The 20,640-nt window shown below is 46.6% G+C and overlaps 1 protein-coding gene across 1 annotated transcript in view; it reads left to right on the plus strand.

The window, feature by feature from the left end:
- GEMIN8 (gem nuclear organelle associated protein 8) overlaps positions 1 to 20,640 on the plus strand; it is a 194,904-nt gene that overhangs the window by 72,046 nt on the left and 102,218 nt on the right. Inside the window, exon 3 of the mRNA XM_078657849.1 lies at positions 19,226 to 19,682. Within this exon, the coding sequence (XP_078513975.1) occupies positions 19,226 to 19,682 (457 nt within the window). The remainder of the gene's footprint in view (positions 1 to 19,225; positions 19,683 to 20,640) is intronic.

Genomic DNA, 20,640 nt, shown 5'->3' on the forward strand with positions numbered 1-20,640 from the left:
AACGCCCTCCTGAAAAAAACCACTGCAGACCCCAGGGACCTCAAGAACTTCCGGCCGATCTCACTGCTCCCCTTCCCTGCCAAAGTCATCGAGAAGACCGTCGACAAACAGCTGACCGCCTTCCTCGAGGACAACAACTCGCTCGACCCGTCCCAGTCCGGATTCCGAGCTAACCACAGCACCGAGACCGCCCTCATCGCAGCCACAGACGACATCAGAACCCTGATGGACAACGGAGAAACAGCCGCCCTCATCCTCCTGGACCTCTCAGCAGCCTTCGACACCGTATGCCACCGCACCCTAGTACACCGCCTCAACAACATGGGCATCCAGGGGAAGGCCCTGGAATGGATCACCTCATTCCTCTCCGACAGAACCCAGAGAGTCCGCCTCCCCCTTTCCGCTCCGCGGCAACCGAAATCATCTGCGGCGTACCCCAGGGATCCTCACTCAGCCCAACACTCTTCAATGTCTACATGAGCCCGCTCGCCACCCTTGCACGAACTCACAACATCAACATCATCTACGCCGACGACACCCAGCTGATACTCTTCCCCCACCAAGAACCCAGCCACTGCCAAATCAAACTTCCAGGAAGGAATGAAAGAAGTAGCTGACTGGATGAAGCACAGCCGTCTCAGACTCAACTCAGACAAGACGGAGGTCCTCATCCTCGGTCAATACCCCTCTGCATGGGACAACTCCTGGTGGCCCCCGGAGTTGGGCACCGCACCGACACCCACGGACCACGCACGCAACCTGGAATTCATTCTGGACTCCTTGCTCACTATGTCCAAACAAGTCAACGCCGTCTCATCCTCTTGCTTCAACACCCTGCACATGCTCCGAAAGATCTTCCGATGGATCCCCACCGATACCAGAAGAACAGTCACCCAGGCCCTCGTCACCAGCCGACTGGACTACGGGAACGCCCTCTATGCCGGAACAACCGTCAAACTCCAGAACCGTCTCCAGCGCATACAAAACGCCACCGCCCGACTCATCCTCAACATTCCACCCCACAGCCACATCTCTACCCACCTGAGAAATCTCCACTGGCTCCCCATCAGCAAAAGGACCACGTTCAGATTGCTCACCCACTCACACAAAGCACTCCACAACATAGGCCCGGAATACCTCAACAGCCGACTCACGTTCTACACCCCCACCCACCCGCCAGCTCCGCTCCACCAACCTCGCCCTCGCCATCATCCTACGGATCCGCAGAGCCACCACCGGAGGAAGATCCCTCCCCACCCACCTACGACTGACCCAGGACCACCTAAGCTTCAGGAAGCACCTCAAGACCTGGCTCTTCGAGCAGTAGCAGCACCCCGCCCCCAGCGCCTTGAGACCCTAACTGGTGAGTAGCGCGCTCTATACATTTTTTGATTGATTGATCTAGGTTTCCCCTCAATTATTTGTACAGGCTTGGGCGTGGCCTACCACAACACTTCACACAAAATTTGTGGACATTTTGTGTATATTGAACAGCGTGCATTACAGCTTTTGTTTCTGTATTTCTAATGTATGCTTATGCCAGATGGGTTAAATTCCCATTTGTTGGGACATCCAATATTTCACTGAATGACCAGTGTTCCTAGGTCCGAACACGCTCTCCAATTTTTTTTCTTTTTGCATTATTCTGTTATTGGGATGCCATCCTTGTGGCAGTTAATATATGAAATTATATTTGGCTTTTTAAGGATTTTTAACCTGAGGTTTAAATCCTCCTACATGAAAGTGATGCACTCACTAGTGGTGGCATATCATCTTACTAAATGAGCTTGCAAAGATCTTGTAGAGTCCCTTTCTGACTAAATTTTCTTAAATGCTAAGTTTTCCAACTACATCCATCTTTAAAGGTGTGCCATGACTTAAATGGGAACAGTGTGCCCTTTCCATAATAGGCCTCCAGAAGTGTTAGTTCTGTCTTTTAGAGAGCACAGAAGGCTGGTTCTGCACCAGATTTTGTTGTATTGAGATAAAAGCAAAACGTATTACCATGTCTTTCATGGTATACAGCTACTAGCCCCCGATGTCATTACAGTCCAACAATACCTCCTTTACTAACTCCTCCACTACCGCCACATTACTGACATACTGACATTCAGGAGACCGACTCCGACCCAGGTAGCCCTTATTACCCTCAAATTACAGGAATAGAGCCATTTAGGCCACAAGAGGGAGGAGGTCCTTGAGAATACTATATAGTCTACCCACAGGATGACCCGGATCATGAGCCGTACCCTTAAAACTGTCCTTGCAAGATGATAAAACAGCCTATCATGCTGTCATACAGTGGGTAACTATTCATCACCAGGTACAAATGCATTCCATTGAGGATGAGCAGGACTTCTTTTTAGAAACCCTTTCCAAGACACAAAGTTCTGTTAGCTACCTGCCTCTGCTTAAGGGTATGGTAAAGACCACAATGAACATGTTTAATACTCACTGGAAGCAATGGTGCAACCCCTTGCTTTGTGAATGTGTAAACTAGCCCCAGAAGATCCACCCTACATCAGAGGAGCAATTACCCCTGACTCAGTATTGCATAAAGTATCTGCTCAAACCATTGGAGAGGATCCTCCTCCAAATAAAGGGCCGAAGAGTATAGATGTGGCTGGGAAAAGAGGAGCTTCCGAGGCGGTTATTCACTGGCAGATCACCAGTTCAGTGGGCCTCCTGTCTAGATAAGACCAATATCACCTGAAGGTTGTGGAGGAGTTTATTATACATGTCCTTGAAGAGTACAGAAAAGGGGGTGAGAGCTTGCTGAAGGCAAAACCAGTAACTCTAACTGCAAGACATTGGTTTGTTAGTAGAGTAGGTAAAATACCCACATCAAGTAATAATCAAAGTCCTTGTCAGGGTGAACCCTTAAAGTCACTAAATTAACCTGAGCTCAACCCCCTGGTAGCTATAGCACAGAGCAGACCGGTTTAATTTAGAGGCAATGTGTAAAGTGTTTATGCAATACTAAAACAGTAATAGAGTTGACATGCAGAACAATAAAAGTCCCAAAGTGAATTAGAAAAATTGAGTTATTGTTTTTTTATTTTTATTATTTCAAAGTATTCTATTATTTTTTTTATAATTTAATAAACAAAATGACACAAGTCCAAAAAAGAGCAACTAGAGATTTTAATTTGTAAAGTTTTAAGTAAATGTAGCGACAAGAAGTACCAAGTTCCAATGCTAGTCAATAGTCTCTATTGAACAGGACCTAAGCACATTTTGACATTGGCTGTGATGGAGTGCAGGTCAGATACACTAAGCAGGTTCATGCTGGTCAAAAAATGTACCTTCTGATGTTATTCCATTAAGTCCCATTACACCATAGGAGTACACTTCTAGAGCCCCCTCAAGACCTCCGGGGAGGCACATGGAAGCTCACACTAAACTCTGGCTCTGAGGGCTGGGAATTTGTGTGGCAAGTGCACTATGCTAATCCTAATGTCTTCCCACTTCAAACTGAAATCCGGTTTAGGCAGACCCAGTCCCACATCAAATTTAGAGACTGAGGCTGGTAAAACAAAGCTGAGCTTTCAGTCACCATACAGTGGCTATGCACGAATCGGTTTGGTGTTTTGTTTTCTCCTTTCAAGTGTCAGATGATTTGGGTAGGCCTCTATGAAGTTAAGCAAGTCCTTGGACCCAGTCCACAGGCCATCACAGGCACAAAAACATCCCCACACCCAAGGTCTTTTGTCCCTGCTCAGGGAGCAAGTTCACACCTCCGTCACACCTATTGAAATAATAATTACTGGTTGGCAGTATCGGGACAACAAAATGCAGATTTAGCCTACAGCGATTTCAGGCAGGGCAAAAGTAACATTTAAAAAAGAAATAGATTTTTTACAAATCAAAATTCACTAGTGAATTGGCCTGTTAATAAATATTTATTTAAAAGAGTCCCAGAACTAAATTGGTAGCTCTTTAATAGGCGGAGATAACATTTATTAAACTTAATATTGTTTCCCAGTGCTTTCCTATGAAACAGCCAACCCTGCTACAGTGAAAGTGGTGTTTATTTCTTTTTCACAGCAAAGAACTTTAAAGTTATACATGTCCTACTTTTAAATACCATGCACCCTGCCTTATGGCAATAAGGCCTACTTAGAGGTGACTTATAATATTTCAAAGGAAGGTCGCCAAGAAGAATTCCGTCGTCCGATCACGGCCACTCGATGTCGAGTGACGCATCGAAGTAAAAGTCTCCGTTGAAGGCGGTACACCACCAGTCGATGTCGAGGCAGAACAAAGAGAAACTCCGTTGATGGCTACATATAGTTGTTCGGCGTCGAGGCAAGCATTGCCTAGACCGACTCCATTGGCTGCAACACAGAGCCATTTCGACGGCGAGGCATGCTTCATCTGCAAAGACTCCATCCATGGTCTTGAATTGTCTCTTCACGTCGAGACTTACATAGCCTATGAGGCCTCCATCTATGGCAGCACTTCACTGCTCTGTGTCGAGGTAGGATTCACCCACTGCATCATCTGCGTTGCACCACCATTCAGTGTCACAGACCATTCTGACATCAAACCACCTCTCGCTGTTGAGGCACATTTCAGAAAGGCGAACATCATCTAGACGCACAATGTCATGGGCTTCCTCTCATTCCTGTTCAGGACAGATTTCTCCTCATCACCAAGAGGTTTCTGAGACCCCTATTAATCGGTCACCACGCTGACTGGAGAGCGTCCGCAAGTGGCCTGCATGACATAGTCTAGGTTCGCAGTATTCACGGATCTACTCTCCGTCACGGTCTGCTCCCCATGCTCCATCTCCCAGGCCAGTCCTGCACCTTACCACTGCTCCAGCTGCGCCAATATAGAACAGTCCACCTAGATCCACAAGAAGATCCAGGTTACCTAGGGAGAACAGACCTCAACACAGAACCAGTTCACATATAAAGAGTAGATCTCGCCACAGGAGCAGAACAAGATCATCCACACCTCCTCAGAGGTCTCGACATTCTAGGTCATGTCAGTGCAGACTATATCCACTACCTGGTCTACATCCACAAGATGTTCAATAAGGGATTACTCACCAATGTTTACTAACAACTCCACCATCGGGAGTATCCCCACTAGATGACCTGAGCCCTTTTACTAAGGTATTGGTTAGGGGTGCTGCTAAGTTGAAACGTTATATCCAACACCCCTCAACGTCCTCACCCATCATCATTGAGACTTTGCACCATAGGTCATCATTGAGGCCACTGCTTCCTTTGGTCACAGGCCTACTTCAGCCAGTATTGGACCCTTTTCTCACTCCAGCCTCCCTACAGGGGGCTCCAGCTAGGATCCTTAAGAAATTCAAGGCTCCAGATCACTATTCTTTATTCCTCAGAACCGCCCGCCACCAGACTCTGTCATCATAGCCACCGCTAAGACAGACACCATCGCAGTTTAGTCTTTGGTTCCTCCGGATAAAGAACATAAGCATATGGATGCCTTGGGGGAAAAAAGATGTGTCACACATCTGCCTCTTTTTTATTAAGGTGGCTAGCGCATCAGCATTGCTAGGTACATATGACAGGTCTCTCTGGGACTCGCTATCCAAATTTACAGAAATGTTACCCAAAGAAGACAGGACTTCCAGGAGATACTACAAGAAGGGTCATTAATGCAGCTGCCAACACTTTCGACCTGTCTGCATATGGATACTCACATGAAATATGTGCCGGCCGTTCATTATGGCATTGCTTTGCATGCCTTAAGCCAGAGGCACAGCAGCGCATCCTTAACATTCCATTCAGCGGCAATTTGCTATTTGGTTTGCACATAGACGACACAACTGCCAAAATGAAAATGAAATTACACACACTAATAGCCATGGGTTTCAAAAAAAGGAAGGACTTCCATCGAAGGTACAGACCTTTTGACAGACAACCCTACCAACAGAGGATTCACACCCCTCATTGGGTTCCGCTTCACCACCAACAAACCCAGTGTCCGTACCAGCCTTGCACACCAGCACTGGTACGAGGACCTAATCGCTAGCCAGCAGCTTCCTCTAAAACACCAGCCAAACAATGAGTGATCACTTCCCCTCTCTCTGTTACCCACTCCGATGGGGTAAGTATCTCTAGACACCTGGACGAGTGGCGATCCATCACCAGCGACAACTGGGTCTTAAATATTGTACAGAATGGGTACTCACTACGGTTCAAGTCCCCTCCTCCCACTGTTACACCTTCAAAAGCCCCATGCAACCAACAAATTCTGCTACAGAGCGAAGTTTCCACTCTGCTTTGAAAGGAGACCATAGAGGAGGTCCCACTCTTTCAAAGGGGAGTTGGAGTATACTCTTGTTATTTCCTGGTAAGGAAAAAAGGCCCAAACAGAGAATTTAGACCCATTCGGGACTCACGACTGCTAAACAAACACATACGCAAGGAGAAATTCAGGATGCTTGCTCTCCACCAGATCTACTCCATCAGGAGGATTGGATGTGTTCCATCAATCTCCAGGATACCTACTTCCACATTCCAATCACCAAGACACTTTGGACGTTCCTGTGATTCAAAGTAGCATCCAGGCATTATCAGTACAAGGTGCTGCTGTTCGGCCTGAAGTCAGCCCCACGCACTTTCTCGAAGTGCATGGCCATTATAGCAGCAGTCTTAAGGAGAAAAAGAATATTCGTCTACCTAGATGACTGGCTCATCTCCTCCTCGGATTTGGCGGAAAAATATTACTGCATTTGTATCAAGACCCTCCAATATCTGGGTCTTCAGATCAGTGTTGAAAAATAAATTTAGACGCCAACCCTGAGACTACTCTGTCTAGAGGCATCACTGGACACACAAGTCGCAAAAGTGTCCTCCATCATTCAGAAGTATTACAACCTTCTCCACGCTCCTCATCCAGCCGCCAGATAGGTAGTATCTCTTCTGGCATCATTGGCCTCTGGCATTGTTGGCCCCGTGTATCTTCATTGTCCCCAATGCCAGGCTGCACATGAGACCTTTGCAACAGAACCGGAAAGATCAATGGAACCACTTCTCAGACCATTGGGACGACCAGCTGACACTCACACAGGCTGTGAGACTGGCACTACCATGGTGGTCTCACTGTTAAAATTTGCTTGTAGGTATCTGTTTTCAAGAGGACACTCCTACGCAAACTCATCACAGATGCATCCCTCCAGGGACCGGGTGCTTAGATGGGCTGTCCATCCATTCCAACCAGCTTCATCCTTGTCCAAACAGACAGCATGACCATGATGCACTACCTAAACAAGCAGGGGTGGCACTTATTCTCACCCCCTATCTCTGGAGGCAAAGGCCATCTGGGACTGGCTAATAGCCAAAAAGCTGGCAATCTCAGTTATTCACCTGCTAGGAATCCATAACACACAAGCAGACTATGAGACGCAATTTTGCCAAGGCGCACAACTGGATTGTGCATGACTGTTGTGCAAGACATCTTTCAAGAGTGTTGTCCTCCCCAAATCGGCCTGTTTGAAGACGAAAACAACAACAAAAGCTCAGAGTCCGCATCCAGGTCCTACTGACCAGGAACAAAGGGGAATGCTCTTTTGATAAACTGGTCTTGGGCATTTCTGCATGCATTTGCTCCCATTCCACTGATGCCGACAGTCATCAGCAAACTGTACCGAGCCAGGACCAGAATGATTGTAAGCTCTGGAATGGCTTCGCCAGTGGTGGTTCCTGGATGATCTCCACGTTTCAGAAAGACCACACGGGAGGCTGCCATGCAGACCAGATCTCCTCTACAAGCTCGGAGGGAAGATTTTCCACCCTAGCCTTCCCTCTCTGAGCTTAAAAAGCGTGGCTCCTGAATTCCTCCTGTATGGACACTTGGGTCTCTCTCAAGAGTGCATGGACTTTCTAAACGAGTCCAAAAGGCCATCGACCAGACACTCATCGAGAAGACCGTCAACAAGCAGATGGCCGCCTTCCTCGAGACGAACGGATCCCTCGACCCCTCACAGTCCGGCTTCCGAGCCAACCACAGCACCGAGACCGCCCTCATCGCCGCCACCGATGACATCCGAGCCCTGATGGACAATGGAGAAACAGCGGCCCTCATCCTCCTAGACCTCTCCGCGGCTTTCGACACGGTCTGCCACCGCACCCTGGTACGGCGCCTCAGCAACATCGGCATCCAGGACAAGGCGCTGGAATGGATCACCTCCTTCCTCGACGGAAGAACACAGAGAGTCCGCCTACCACCGTACAAGTCAGAGGCCTCCGAAGTCATCTGCGGCGTCCCCCAAGGATCATCTCTGAGCCCCACCCTCTTCAACGTCTACATGAGCCCCCTCGCGGCCATCGTACGCAAACACAACCTCAGCATAATCTCCTACGCCGACGACACCCAGCTGATCCTCTCCCTGACCAACGACCCCGCCGCCGCCAGAGCCAACCTGCACGAAGGGATGAAAGAGGTAGCCGAGTGGATGACGACCAGCCGCCTGAAGCTGAACTCGGACAAGACGGAGGTCCTCATCCTGGGCTCCTCACCCTCCGCCTGGGACGACTCCTGGTGGCCTCCCGCCCTGGGCACCGCACCCAAACCGGCAGACCATGCACGAAACCTGGGCGTCATCCTGGACTCCTCCCTCTCCATGACCAGACAAGTCAACGCCGTCTCCTCGTCATGCTTCAACATCCTACGCATGCTACGGAAGATCTTCTGGTGGATCCCCACCGAGACCAGAAAGACCGTCACCCAGGCCCTCGTCACCAGCCGGCTGGACTACGGCAACGCCCTCTACGCCGGCACCACCGCCAAGCTCCAGAAGAGACTCCAGCGGATCCAGAACGCCTCAGCCAGACTCATCCTCGACATCCCACGAACCAGCCACATCTCCGGACATCTGAGAGACCTTCACTGGCTCCCCGTCAACAAAAGAATCACCTTCCGCCTCCTCACCCACGCACACAAAGCCCTACACGACCAAGGCCCGAGCTACCTCAACAGCCGAGTCAACTTCTACGCTCCCAAACGCCACCTCCGATCAGCCAACCACGCCCTCGCCGCCGTCCCCCGCATCCGAAGAGCGACTACAGGAGGAAGGTCCTTCTCCTACCTGGCCGCCAAGACCTGGAACTCCCTCCCTCCCGACCTGCGCCTGACCCAAGACCACCTCTCCTTCAGGAAGAAGCTGAAGACCTGGCTGTTCGAGCAGTAGCGGCACCCCCCCCCCCCCCCCCAGCGCCTTGAGACCCTACGGGTATGTAGCGCGCTTTATAAATGTCACTGATTGATTGATTGATTGACTCCTATACTTTCAAGTGTAAGAGATTTTACAGTGGAAGAGGTGTGGCGCCGCGGCCAGGGCGACTGACGCTGGAATCTGGGGACCACGGTTCGATCCCCGGCTCCGGCGGCAGGTCAGCCCAGCACCAAGTGACTCTGGGCAATAGCTCGCTTAATCTTCCCGACGGCCCCCCAGCGCCTAGAGACCCTTACGGGTGATTGTGCGCTTTACAAAATGTGGACTTTTACTTTACATGTGGTGTGTTCAAAATGAACTCCATCCAATTCAGGGGCAGGAAGATTTAATATTACCGTATCTTTTCCATTTAGCAGACTTTGGTCTGCAATTCTCGATTAGGGTACATCTTGCACCCAATACTGCGTACAGGAAGTCCCCTGCCCAGAGGTCATTCTTCCAAATATCTCTGGTAAAGGATTTCGTAGAGGGGTTGACGACGGTGTTCCCACCTGTACATTCTCCCTCTCCTCCTTGGGACCTGAATGTTTAGTTTTAGTTTATTTTATTAGCTTGGTTACTTAAAACCATTACCTCGACACACATCGATTACCATTTTTCGGGGGAAAAGTTATATAATACTAATAAAATAAATAAAGGAGTTTAATTAAGATAAGTTATTGTTCCTTTTCATTTCAGCTTGAAATTTGAAGTTCTTTCCCTGGGCTTCTGTTGAGAGCCTATCAGTTTAGTCTGATGTTATTGCTAAGCAGTCACGGTATGGAGGATGGTGGAGTTTAGGAACCAGCGCTTCCTTCAGGATAACTGTGATGTATCTCAGAGATCCCATTGGTTAGAGCTCCAACTTTGATCTGGCATTTTTTCCCTACCAATCTGAGGAACTTCACCGAGCAGCATTTCAGCTGTGGATCATCGGGTGCGAAGCAGGCCAACACAGCTTGCCTCTGGGGGCGAATACCTCGTTGATTAAAATTCGTTTTTAGAAGTTGCTTTCGTTCATTCAAGGGGTCCTTACATGTGCAAAGTAGGTGCAACATGTCCTTCAGTGCTGTGCCACAAAGGCGGCAGGTGGGGGTCCGCTTTGACCTTCAGACAATGTGGAAAGTGCTTTTTGCAGGGTAGCAGGCCTAGTCGATATTTAAAAAATTGGGTTTTAATAGTTTTAGAGTACCTCAGCAGCAGGTGTCGAGTAAGTATTCAGGGTCATCCAGCCATGAGTCCTTTTTTTATAGGAAAGCTTTGTCCTCGATCCATGATAGGAGTTTGACTGATTTTCATACTAACTTTTTAAATGTGTAGTTGTTGGTTGGTGTTTCCCAGAGCTGAGTTAACCCTGTGGTGGGCAGACTGGTTTGAAGGTAATTTGCGGCAGGTGATTAATATTGCCGTTGTAGTGCTAACCACAGGCGTCGGTTGAGAGTTCCTGCTGCAGAAGAAGATATATGCTCCTTGTCTGGGTCTGTTTTTGTATGCCAAACTCCGGCCTGATCTGTGCAGGCGAGGTATGCTTTGCTAGGCCGAAAATAATTTGGTACGCTGCTATGACTGTGCTATCCAATACTTTGTAGTCCCAACCCCTCTGTGGCTTGCTACCGTTGGCTATTGTTGGTACGAGTTTTGCCTGTACGACTTGAGCTAAGGGGAGTAGCGATGGACTGCTCAGTTTGGAGTTGAGATTCCTTAATGAAACTGCCAGGGCGAGGCCCTTCCTTTTGATTGAGTTCTTCTGGGCAGTGAAGTGGCCCCCCCTTGTCAATGACCATACCTAGATATTTGTATGCTGGTGCAGATTCAATGTGTGTGGTCCCCCAGAATCAGTCAGTGATTTCTTTGAATTCTTCCTGATTGTCATATTCTTAGTTTTCTCCAAATTAATACTTAGGTCATTGGCTTCAAAGTATTCCTGTGCGGTGGTAAGAAATTATTGTAGACCCACCTGCGTCTGACTGATTTAGGACTAAGTCGTCCATGTAGAGTAGGCATGGTAGAGGTAACCCCCCTATTCTTGGGGCGCATGAGTTATTGTCATTTAATATCGGGACGAGATCTGGTAGGAACAAAATAAACGGGGTCCGGGCCAATACACAACCTTGTTTGATCCCCTTCGTAATTTTTGTTCGTCTTGACAGGGACGATCCATCACTCAACTTTATTTGGATCCATCTATCTGTGTGCAGTTTCATAATCAAGTTCAGCAGTAGCTGTGGAATGCCCCATTTTGCCAATTTTGACCACAGTCTGTTTTTATTTACATGGTCAAACGTGGTCGATAAAACAAAGATGGAATGGCATTTTTGTTATTTCTGCCCTATCGATCAGCAATGCCATGCTCATGATGTTTTTATTGTTCCAACAGATTTTAAAAAGCCAGTCTGATTTAGGGGAAGAATTGATCTTCCTTCGACCCAGGATTGGAGCACTACTCGGAGTATTCCTGCAAAACATTTTGCCTCGTTGTCCAAGAGAGCTACTAAGCGGAATTTTTTTGGCAGGGATTTGTCTCATGATTTAAAGATTGGAGAAATTATCGAGGCCCTCCAGGAGGGGACAGTAAGGTGGACTGCCTTACTTCGGTGAAGAGAGGGCTGAGTGCTTTGGCCCAGTGATCTGCATCTTGCTTGTTTAAGACCGGCGGGATTCCGTTGGGGCCCAGGCCCCCTCTCTCCCGCCCTTTCCTTGGGGTACTAGAGCACTCCCTTCTTCCTGTTGGGTTTCAGGGGATGCTCCTTGCGGAATTGATATGATCCTTGATCTTGTAGCTAATGAATTGTGATCTTGATTGAAGTGCTCTCCAAGGTAAGTTGCCCAAAATTCTTTTGATATGTTAGATGATATTACCTCGTGTGTGGGACGAGTAAGACGGTTTATTGTTCCCTAGAATCTTGCACTGTCGTTCTGTTTGATGTCAACATGCAGTTTCACCCAGGCCGCTTCCTCCGAGGCTCTCTTGGCCGCCTATATTTCTGTCGGCAGAGTGCGTTATGTCGGTTGGGTTATGTCAAAGGTATCTCAGCGTGCGGTACATTGCATTTTTTATGAGCCTTATCTGGATTTTATGCGCTTTTGAAATATTGCTCACGCTGCCGTGGCTGAAGTGTGCTCTTGGTTTGATCGGGCGGCGAAAGCCTCTACCATTGTGGTTGTAAAGTTCACCCATTTCTCCATTTTATTCCTTCCTACTCGTGCTCTGAAAAGGAGTGTTGCAGTTTGCAGAAAGCTCCCGCGTGATGCTTGCACAAATTTAATTTTCCGGTAGTTAATTGTGAAGTTCACTCCTTGTAGGGTCTGGGACTGTTCGAACTTAGGCACGTTTTGTTCGAAGTGTGATTTCCTGTGGGCGATGATCGCTATCCACTTTTTCGGCCATATGAAATGAAATAATTTGATTACACAAAGCAAGAGAGACAAAAGTATAATCTAAAATAGAATTTCTCATTGAAGAATAGTGAGTAAATGCTAGAGGGTTGTCACCCACAGTTCTGCCCTTGACTGCTCTTAAGTTGAGGTGTTCAAGGTCATCTAAAAGACACTGGCCAGTTTTTGTTGGGCGACCCAATGGACTCTTCCCCTGCAATGGAATGTTACAGACCGAGTTTTGAGAGGACACTTCGTTGACAGTCGAGGAACCTATTGGATGTAAATTAAGGTCCCCGGTGAGGATCATGTCTGTTCTGTTTACCTCGCTTATGCATGACTCCAAGAAGTCTGTCAGTTGTTTTGCTGCCTTGGTTTTCCTTTTTGGATGTATATAAGCATTTATAATTATGTCATTGTATCTATTTCCCAATGACACAGTTGGTGCGGATATTTTTATTCCAATAGTTTCTGATGATGGATGTTGGAGACCACGAGTGCGCCTTTCAAATGCCCATATCTTTCCACCCTAACAGCTGGGGTAAAGAAGCGCAGGTATCCTTGGAAGTGTGGTGGGTCAATCAGCCAAGTCTCCTGCAGTGCTATAATGTGGAATGACCTGTGATCATTGATGAAGTCCCGATCTGACATCTTACTGGACAGTCCGTTTTTGTTCCAAGAGCATATCCGCAGTAGAGTGATTACTTCTGTTTGGGAGGGTTGATGGCTGCCTTGTCAATTATTCCTTGTTTGGTTATTGATTGTCATTGAGAGCCATCTCATGGCCTCATGCCGGTCCCTGGATGTACAGATTCCAGATGACTTCTGTTTGTTTCCTGAAAGTGCTCCTTTGTGGTTGGAGAGTGCCCTCTTGCTCCTTTTAAAACTGATCTTGTGGTGTGTTTTAGGACCGCCGATGTGCTATCCGTGTACTCCCAAGTTAGTGGAACAGGATAGCCAGGTTCCATGATGGGAATGATGTTTATCCCCAGCTCTTGAATACAGGGCTTTCTGAGGGTACTTTTTGTGCGACAGACGGCTTTCATCATGTGGTCTTTGTGTCCTCTCCCCCCTGGGGGTCTTAGCGGTGAATGAATTCTACTGAATCCAAATCTCTGGTAGTTAAGTCTGTCAGAGTTGGTATGTGTGACATCAGGCAAAGTATTTCCCCGATTCAATGTATCATGTGGGCCGCTTGAATTAAATTCTGGTATAAACATGAGGATGTTTCCACGCCTATTTGGGTTGCCAGCCAAGGGTGCTGGGTGTGTGTTTGGAATCGAATGGCGGTTATTGTTGCCTGGTATGTCCAGTATTATCGGCGGCACAGTGTCAACCATGCACCCACCACTGTGGTTTTTATTTTCATTGGGTTCAATGTTGAATGATAGGTTTCTCCTGACGGAAAAAAGGACCAAAGACCGGGCTTGCTTTGCTTGGATGGAATCGAGACTTCCGGCCTCTCATCCATGCTTGATGATGTGACAAGGTCAATTGAGAGTTTGGTTGAGAATGTGGAATGAAGCTCCCTAGGGTCTGAGTGGAGGGTAGGCTGGTTGGTAGATGTTGCAGTGGAGGCCTGGGGGGCCTTAACTGCTTGGTGGTCTGATGGTGCTACTGTTAAAATAATTGGTAGACAGGGCAATGAGTGTGTTTGATTGGCCCGAGGGTTCTGCATCTTGTTGGAAGTTATTGTGGTTGAGTGGGTTTTTGTCTTCATCCCCAGCCTGCCTTAATTTCTGCAGCGTCCCTGTGGTGATGGTTTGTTCCTTGCAGTTTTGGTTTGCCGCCTTTCCGGCAAGCATGGGGTATTTGTTCCTCGCGTCCACTGCAGATGTGGTTTGTTGTTTAGTATGTTCTTGCGTCTCAAGTAGTGTCAGCCTAAATAGGAGTGAGAAGTCTTCCTGACCTATGCTGGGCTTATGATTTCAGCCTTTCCTCCTTTGAGCTCGTCTTTGTTATGCGTTTGTTTTTGTTCCCTGAGAGTCAGGTTCTTTCCCGGGACTTGGTGGCCGGTTCCGTGTTGTTGCTTTATTACATGCGTTGTTAGTGAGTTCAGGTTTAAATGCTGTTTTACGGGGGAAAACTTTTGTACCCAGCTCTTTGGATGGTATGTTCTCATGCTTTCTTGTATTGCTGTAAGGGGTTGCTCCTCTAGCTGAGACGTGGTTGGTCTCTGGGAAGCACTTTTGAGTTGCGTGCACAGGTTTCTAAGCATTGAGGGGATGGAGGCTAATTTGTCGGCGATTGGGCCGCAGCTGCAGCTTAATTTGTTGTCTTCAGGATTTCCCTGTCTGTTTTGAAGGAATGTGTTTAGGGCTCCTTGCTTCCCGTTGATTAACACAAAAACCACCAGGATGTTCAATAAGATTAGCTGAGTGTCCATTTTGTCTGATTGGTACTGGAGGGCTTCCACCAATAGTTGCACTGTTTTGAGCAAGCTTGCCTAGGCGCTTTCAGAATGTAATTTTTGTGCCACCTCGGTAAGACTTCTGATCCTTGTCCCTAATGTTGGCTCTTCTATCTCCTGGTTCTCTTACTTCAAGGTGCTCCTGTGCTTTGGAGTCTCGCAGAGAATCGCTCGTGGGCTTTGCTGGCGAGTCGTGTGAGTAGGTTCCCAGCAATACATCCCATTCCTTCGTGTTGAGATTTGAGAGCTGTTCCGGGTCTCTAGGCTCATGTCTTGATGCAAGTTCTGATCTGGTTGTTGGTGGTGTTTGGAGTTCTATGTTGAGTCCGTTTGGCATTAGGATGGGTTTGAACTTTGCTTCGTTAGAGGAAGTCCGGGTTTGCTTGTGCGTCTGTGAGCTCCCCAACTCTGTTATTATTAAGTCGTCGTTTGTGATGAAATTACTCCTCATGTTGCTGCTGTGGGGTGCCCTTCCGGGCGGCTCTGTTTCTCCACCGCCAACCCCCTTTTTGGTCCTTGTTCTCGAGTTGCTATTACTCTGCTTTGACCAGCTAAACAGGGTGTTGGGGATTCTGCAATGAGGGTGATGCTTGATGCTGTGGGCCCGATCCTGAAACTGCTGCAGTAAGTTGATTAGCCTCAGGTCCAAGTTGGATTTCTATATCAAGTCTGGTGCTTGAACAGGGATCTGATCCGTTCCTGCTGCAGCCGTTGTCCTGCAGTTGGAGCGGTTCGAGCGGTGTTTGAAGGCCCTGGACTGCAGTTGTACTTGGGAGGAGAGTGTCTCCTGCATTTTTCAGAAACCGGAATATGGTGTAGGTTGCCTGTGGCGAAGCTATTTCTATTATAGAGCAGTCTGACTCAGGGTCTAGTCTGATTTTGAGCTGAGATTCTGCCATTATGCCCTGAGGTGACTGGGATTTCCTTTTGCGCTGGTTTGTTTTTGTTCTGAACCAGGGCCCTCCTTTTACCCTGCCAGATCTCATTGTTTTGGGCTTCCCCATGTTCCTTGGTTCCTGGGTCTCCTGACCCCTGCACCTCCTGTGCCGATCTCTGGTTAGGGTGCAGGTTGGTTTCTGGCTTAGTGTGGTGCGTGAAAACTAACTGGGCTTGCTAGGTGAGATAGTGATCAGGTGGGTGTCTAAGTCTTAGCCCCCTGTGTATCTTCCCTGTCTCTCCGTGCTTCTCCTTTTGCCCCTTTGCTTGGTCTACCAGTCTCCCCCGGTCCCAATCCTCAAGCCCTCTTTCTCCGTTAGGTGGCGACTTGTGGCAGCTGAATCGGAGGCCGATGCGTCGGTCCTCCCCTTAGAGTAGAAGTTGGGCAGCAGGTTTTGAGACTGGTTATTGCTCGTTTTTGGAGTTTTATGGCCGGTTAAAGCAGCAGACCGGGGCTTGTCGCCTGGAGTTTATAGTTCGGCTTGAGGTTAGGTCCAACCCCCCAGGCTCTTCTGGCTCACAGGGCACCAGCGCTGAAAATAAGCCTCCTGGTGCGGTCACTAGTTTCTATCCGAACAGGCTGGGGCTGTGGTTCTGCCCCAGCCCCTCTTGCTCCCCTGGCCCTCAGCCCTCGGCAATCTTTATCTGCCCTACTTGCCCACAGTCCTAATTGAAGGTGCATCTGATGAAGGCTTCTCTGAACTAGATTGTGGACCATGTTTCATCTGCGATCTCTGTCCCAGATTCAAATTTGCATTGGTGAATGTGGGATAGCGAAACTCCTATGTGTGTATTAGTGTTTGATTTTGGACAAAAAATATTCTTCTTTTCAGGCTGTTGTGGCATATTTCAAAGGAATGACTGGTCCAAAGCCTCTCTATTGCATCTCTTCATGCGAAGACTGATAATTTAGTTGAATGGAGCGCAAATGGTACGCCTCTGTGATTATAGGGGATGTTTTTGCATAGCTTAAAATCACATGATGTGCCTGTTTCATAAGTGGCAAATACGTATGAGCCAAATGCCCTTTAGCTGTGTAATCTAGCTGGGTTCAGGCCAGCTGTGAAAGCTAGGGTTGTAAAAAATAGGTGTGACAGCAGATAGGTAGGTTTGAGTCTGAGCTTTTGGGTCACCCTGTACCAGTCAGCCAATGTAGTGGCAATAGAACAGATTTGGGAATTTGATACTGAACACCCAGTGGCATAAGGTCATCCAATTGTTCTGGCTGAACCCATTGTTTGTTGGAGCCATCAAGTGACTGAGTATGTTGACCAGATATGCTGCTGTCAAGCAGTCCAAAGCATTTGGTACCATAACTCAAACCTTTCCAGAAGACCCATAAAACTTCTATTTCTATTCTCTTCAGCACTTGTTCCCACTAATAAAATTGAATGTGTTTATAACCATTTGATCACTTTGTGAGGGATCTTTACTGGAAAGTAGTTCATTGCATGCAGAAACCTGGGAAGAACATTTTTTACAACGATTGCCCTGCACATCTAGGAAGTTGCTTGCTTGCCCCAGTGTTGTAGGTCATTTATATAGCCGTAGAAGGAATTATTGTTTCTATGGAGATAGGCAATATTTTAGCATATACCTTGGCCATTGATTTAAACAGGAAATTCTGAAATATTTTTCAAAAGGTCATTGTGAAGCAATCATTTGCACCCTATTGCCAATCATGGGGGCATCCAACTCGACCCTCAAGGTTGTCTTTTTACTTAGAAGCGACATCTGAATAAAGTATTCTTGTTGGTGCCATTAGAGCTGAAGTTTATGTTCTTTACAGGTTCTCATAGTAGTGCTCTACAAAAAGTAAACATATCGGGACATTAGACACAAAATGAATTATAATGTTCTGAAAATTATTCCATGGGTATTAATATGATAGTCCTACAGCTTTAGGACTTTTTTGTGTCTTTTCTCTCTTTTATGAACCACAATATAAGGAGACAGTACTCTTGGCCTTTGGTGGGATATCCTACAAGTTATACTTTGGACGTGACACCCATTTGACAATTTTCCCTTCAAAATAAATGTTTGGTCATCATGTACATAAGTAGGTATTTCTTTCCTTTTCACCTCCTCTCTCATAGCATAACATGCCCCATGTACGTTCTAAGACGGCTCACTTATCCTGTGTACACATAGCACTTCCTGTTCATTTCTCCTGATATTCTGGACTATGCATGTCATAAGGGTATACATAGAAATACCTATCACAAGGATATTTGGGGTACTATACACACTTAAAAAAAAAATATTTTCTGGTTTCTAGAACAACCCATGCAAAAACAACAGTTGATGGACAGAATGCAGAACAATGTCATACATTTACCCCAGTACAGAGATCTGGGCCCACTGGAGTCAAGGTATCCTGGCTGATGACGGCTGATAGCCAGAAACCTTTCCTAGGATGCTTGATTCCGGTCCAGGAAAGACATGGCTTGGCAGTTCGGGCTGGACTGTTCCCATGAGTCACAGGGTCAAGACTGATTTGCATATGGCCATGTCAGAACTGGGGTGTCGTGGTGAGCAAAATAATGATGGATTAAACCCAGATCTGTGACTGGGGGTGAATGTTTTGCCAATGTGCAACATTCCGTCCATCACCTTGTGTGTTTTGCGGTTTTCTAGAACAACCCAGTCTGCTATCTTAGTTTTTCCTTTCCCTAGCCCACTTCTTATGCAGTGAAGTAATTTTATCCATTTCATATTGCAGATCAGTATTGAAACCGATTGTGAGCTCTCATTAATGCTCTTAAAAAAAGTAGACAGTGCCCTGATGAAGTTTGCACTGTTCTCCTCAACAATTTCAAAACTTCCGAAACGTGGCGCACTTCTATCTCCTTATATTGTGTTTCATAAATGAGAGAAAGGATGCAAAAAGGTCCTAAAGCTGTACAACTATCATATTAATAATATGGAATAATTTTCATGACATTATTATTCATTTTGTGTCTAATGTCCTGATATGTTTACTTTTTGTAGCACGTGACTGGGTGCGATTGTTTTTTTTCCCCCCGAACATGTTATGTTGTGATGTTATTTGGCTTTTGTTCTGTTTACATATGTTTTGAATTTGTGTGGAGCTCACAACACCCATGTATATAGCATTGATTATATCTTTTTTTTTTTTTTTTTTTTTTTTTACAAAATATTTAAAGGGAGGAATAAAAAGCTATCAATTCAGCTGGTCCGCTCTGTGACTCTTAGATATTGTTAACCTTTTGGTACCATATTAATTCTCATCTTGATTCCACGTTGTTCTACTTTGTTTCACCTCTCTTTTGTTTTTTCCCTTCCAGGCAGATTCAGGGCATGACGATGTTGAACCATGGTATGCTGGTAAAGTCTATGCAAGGTATTGGAAACATTACAACCAAGCCATGTACTGGCTGTACAGGCACAAGAACGCTTACAAAACTGCCATGGCATCTCTATACTGCCCTCCAGGATTCCCTCCTGAAAGTATTCCGCCTTACCGTTATGCTGATTGGGAGGGAGTGGAGGCGACACATAGCAAGTTCTCTTCACTTTACAATCTACAGAACAGACTTGGGCATCTCCCCTGGCCACAGCATCAGTTGGCAGCCCACCATAGTTTGAAAGAGCGAAAGGCTGTGGAAAGTGATTCAGAGTCAGAAGACCATGAGGATTCAGACTCCGAAGAGGAAGTAATAGAGTGTGATGTCAGCAACATGGAGATTACAGATGAGCTTCGACAGTTCTTTGCACAGACCGAGCGACACCGAGAGGAGCTACGTAAGTGAACATTTAGAATCATGCCTGTTGTAATTATTGGTTTAGGTTTTTACTTTTGTTGCAGTGCACAATGTCTCCCTTCTCTAGTGAAACCTTGATTTGGATAGTTCATGCAATTACATTGTTTTTCGGTGATAGTACTGTTGAATTTGCAACATTGTGGTGAGATACTGTTCTTGCTAAATGTTGTAAAAATTGAATGCGCTTGAAGGTTTTTCATTGGTGATAGGCTACCTTCACAGTTGAATATACCTTCTTAAAAGAAAGTATCTCTCCAAGCCAATCAGGAGATCAGTTGATGGACCGTACATCGAGAGATGGGATGTATACTATACGTCATGCAGAAAACAGTTGTGTCCACAATCACAGCATCATTGAGAATTGGAAGAACTTCCCTATTTCCTATCTGTTGTGACACATGCGAAACCTGCATCAACTGAAATCTAACAATACTTGTATTCTTCCTGTGGAACTGACTTTGTAGTTACTCATCTTTTTCCCCAAAAATAAGTCTCCTTTGTGCACATTGGCCTTATAGAATTCATTCCAATCATTCCTATTAAATATGTGTCTTTGGGATTAAAAAAATAGCAGATCCCTACCTTTGAATGTCATGTCACTGTGAAGGCAATTGGGTCTCCTGACACACCATCAGCCCCCTGCTACCCACAAACCTTCAATAATATCCTACTACTCCTCGACCTATCAACATGCTTAAACACTGTGCACCACAATTCACTTCTATACTAGATAAAAGAAATTGACATTGAAGGAAGCATCCTTGACTGGAATCCTTCCTTACTTAAGGAAGGACAGATCAAGCATTATCTGAGTACTTCTCTTCAACACATCAAAATAAATAAAACACGAAGCCAGGACTACCTCAAGACTGAATCATCTCCCAGCGCATTATGGACATTAGTCCACTACTGTGCACATAGGTCTCAAACCTGAAAAT

The sequence above is a fragment of the Lissotriton helveticus genome, chromosome 8 (genome assembly GCF_964261635.1).
Source record: "Lissotriton helveticus chromosome 8, aLisHel1.1, whole genome shotgun sequence".
NCBI lineage: Eukaryota > Metazoa > Chordata > Amphibia > Caudata > Salamandridae > Lissotriton > Lissotriton helveticus.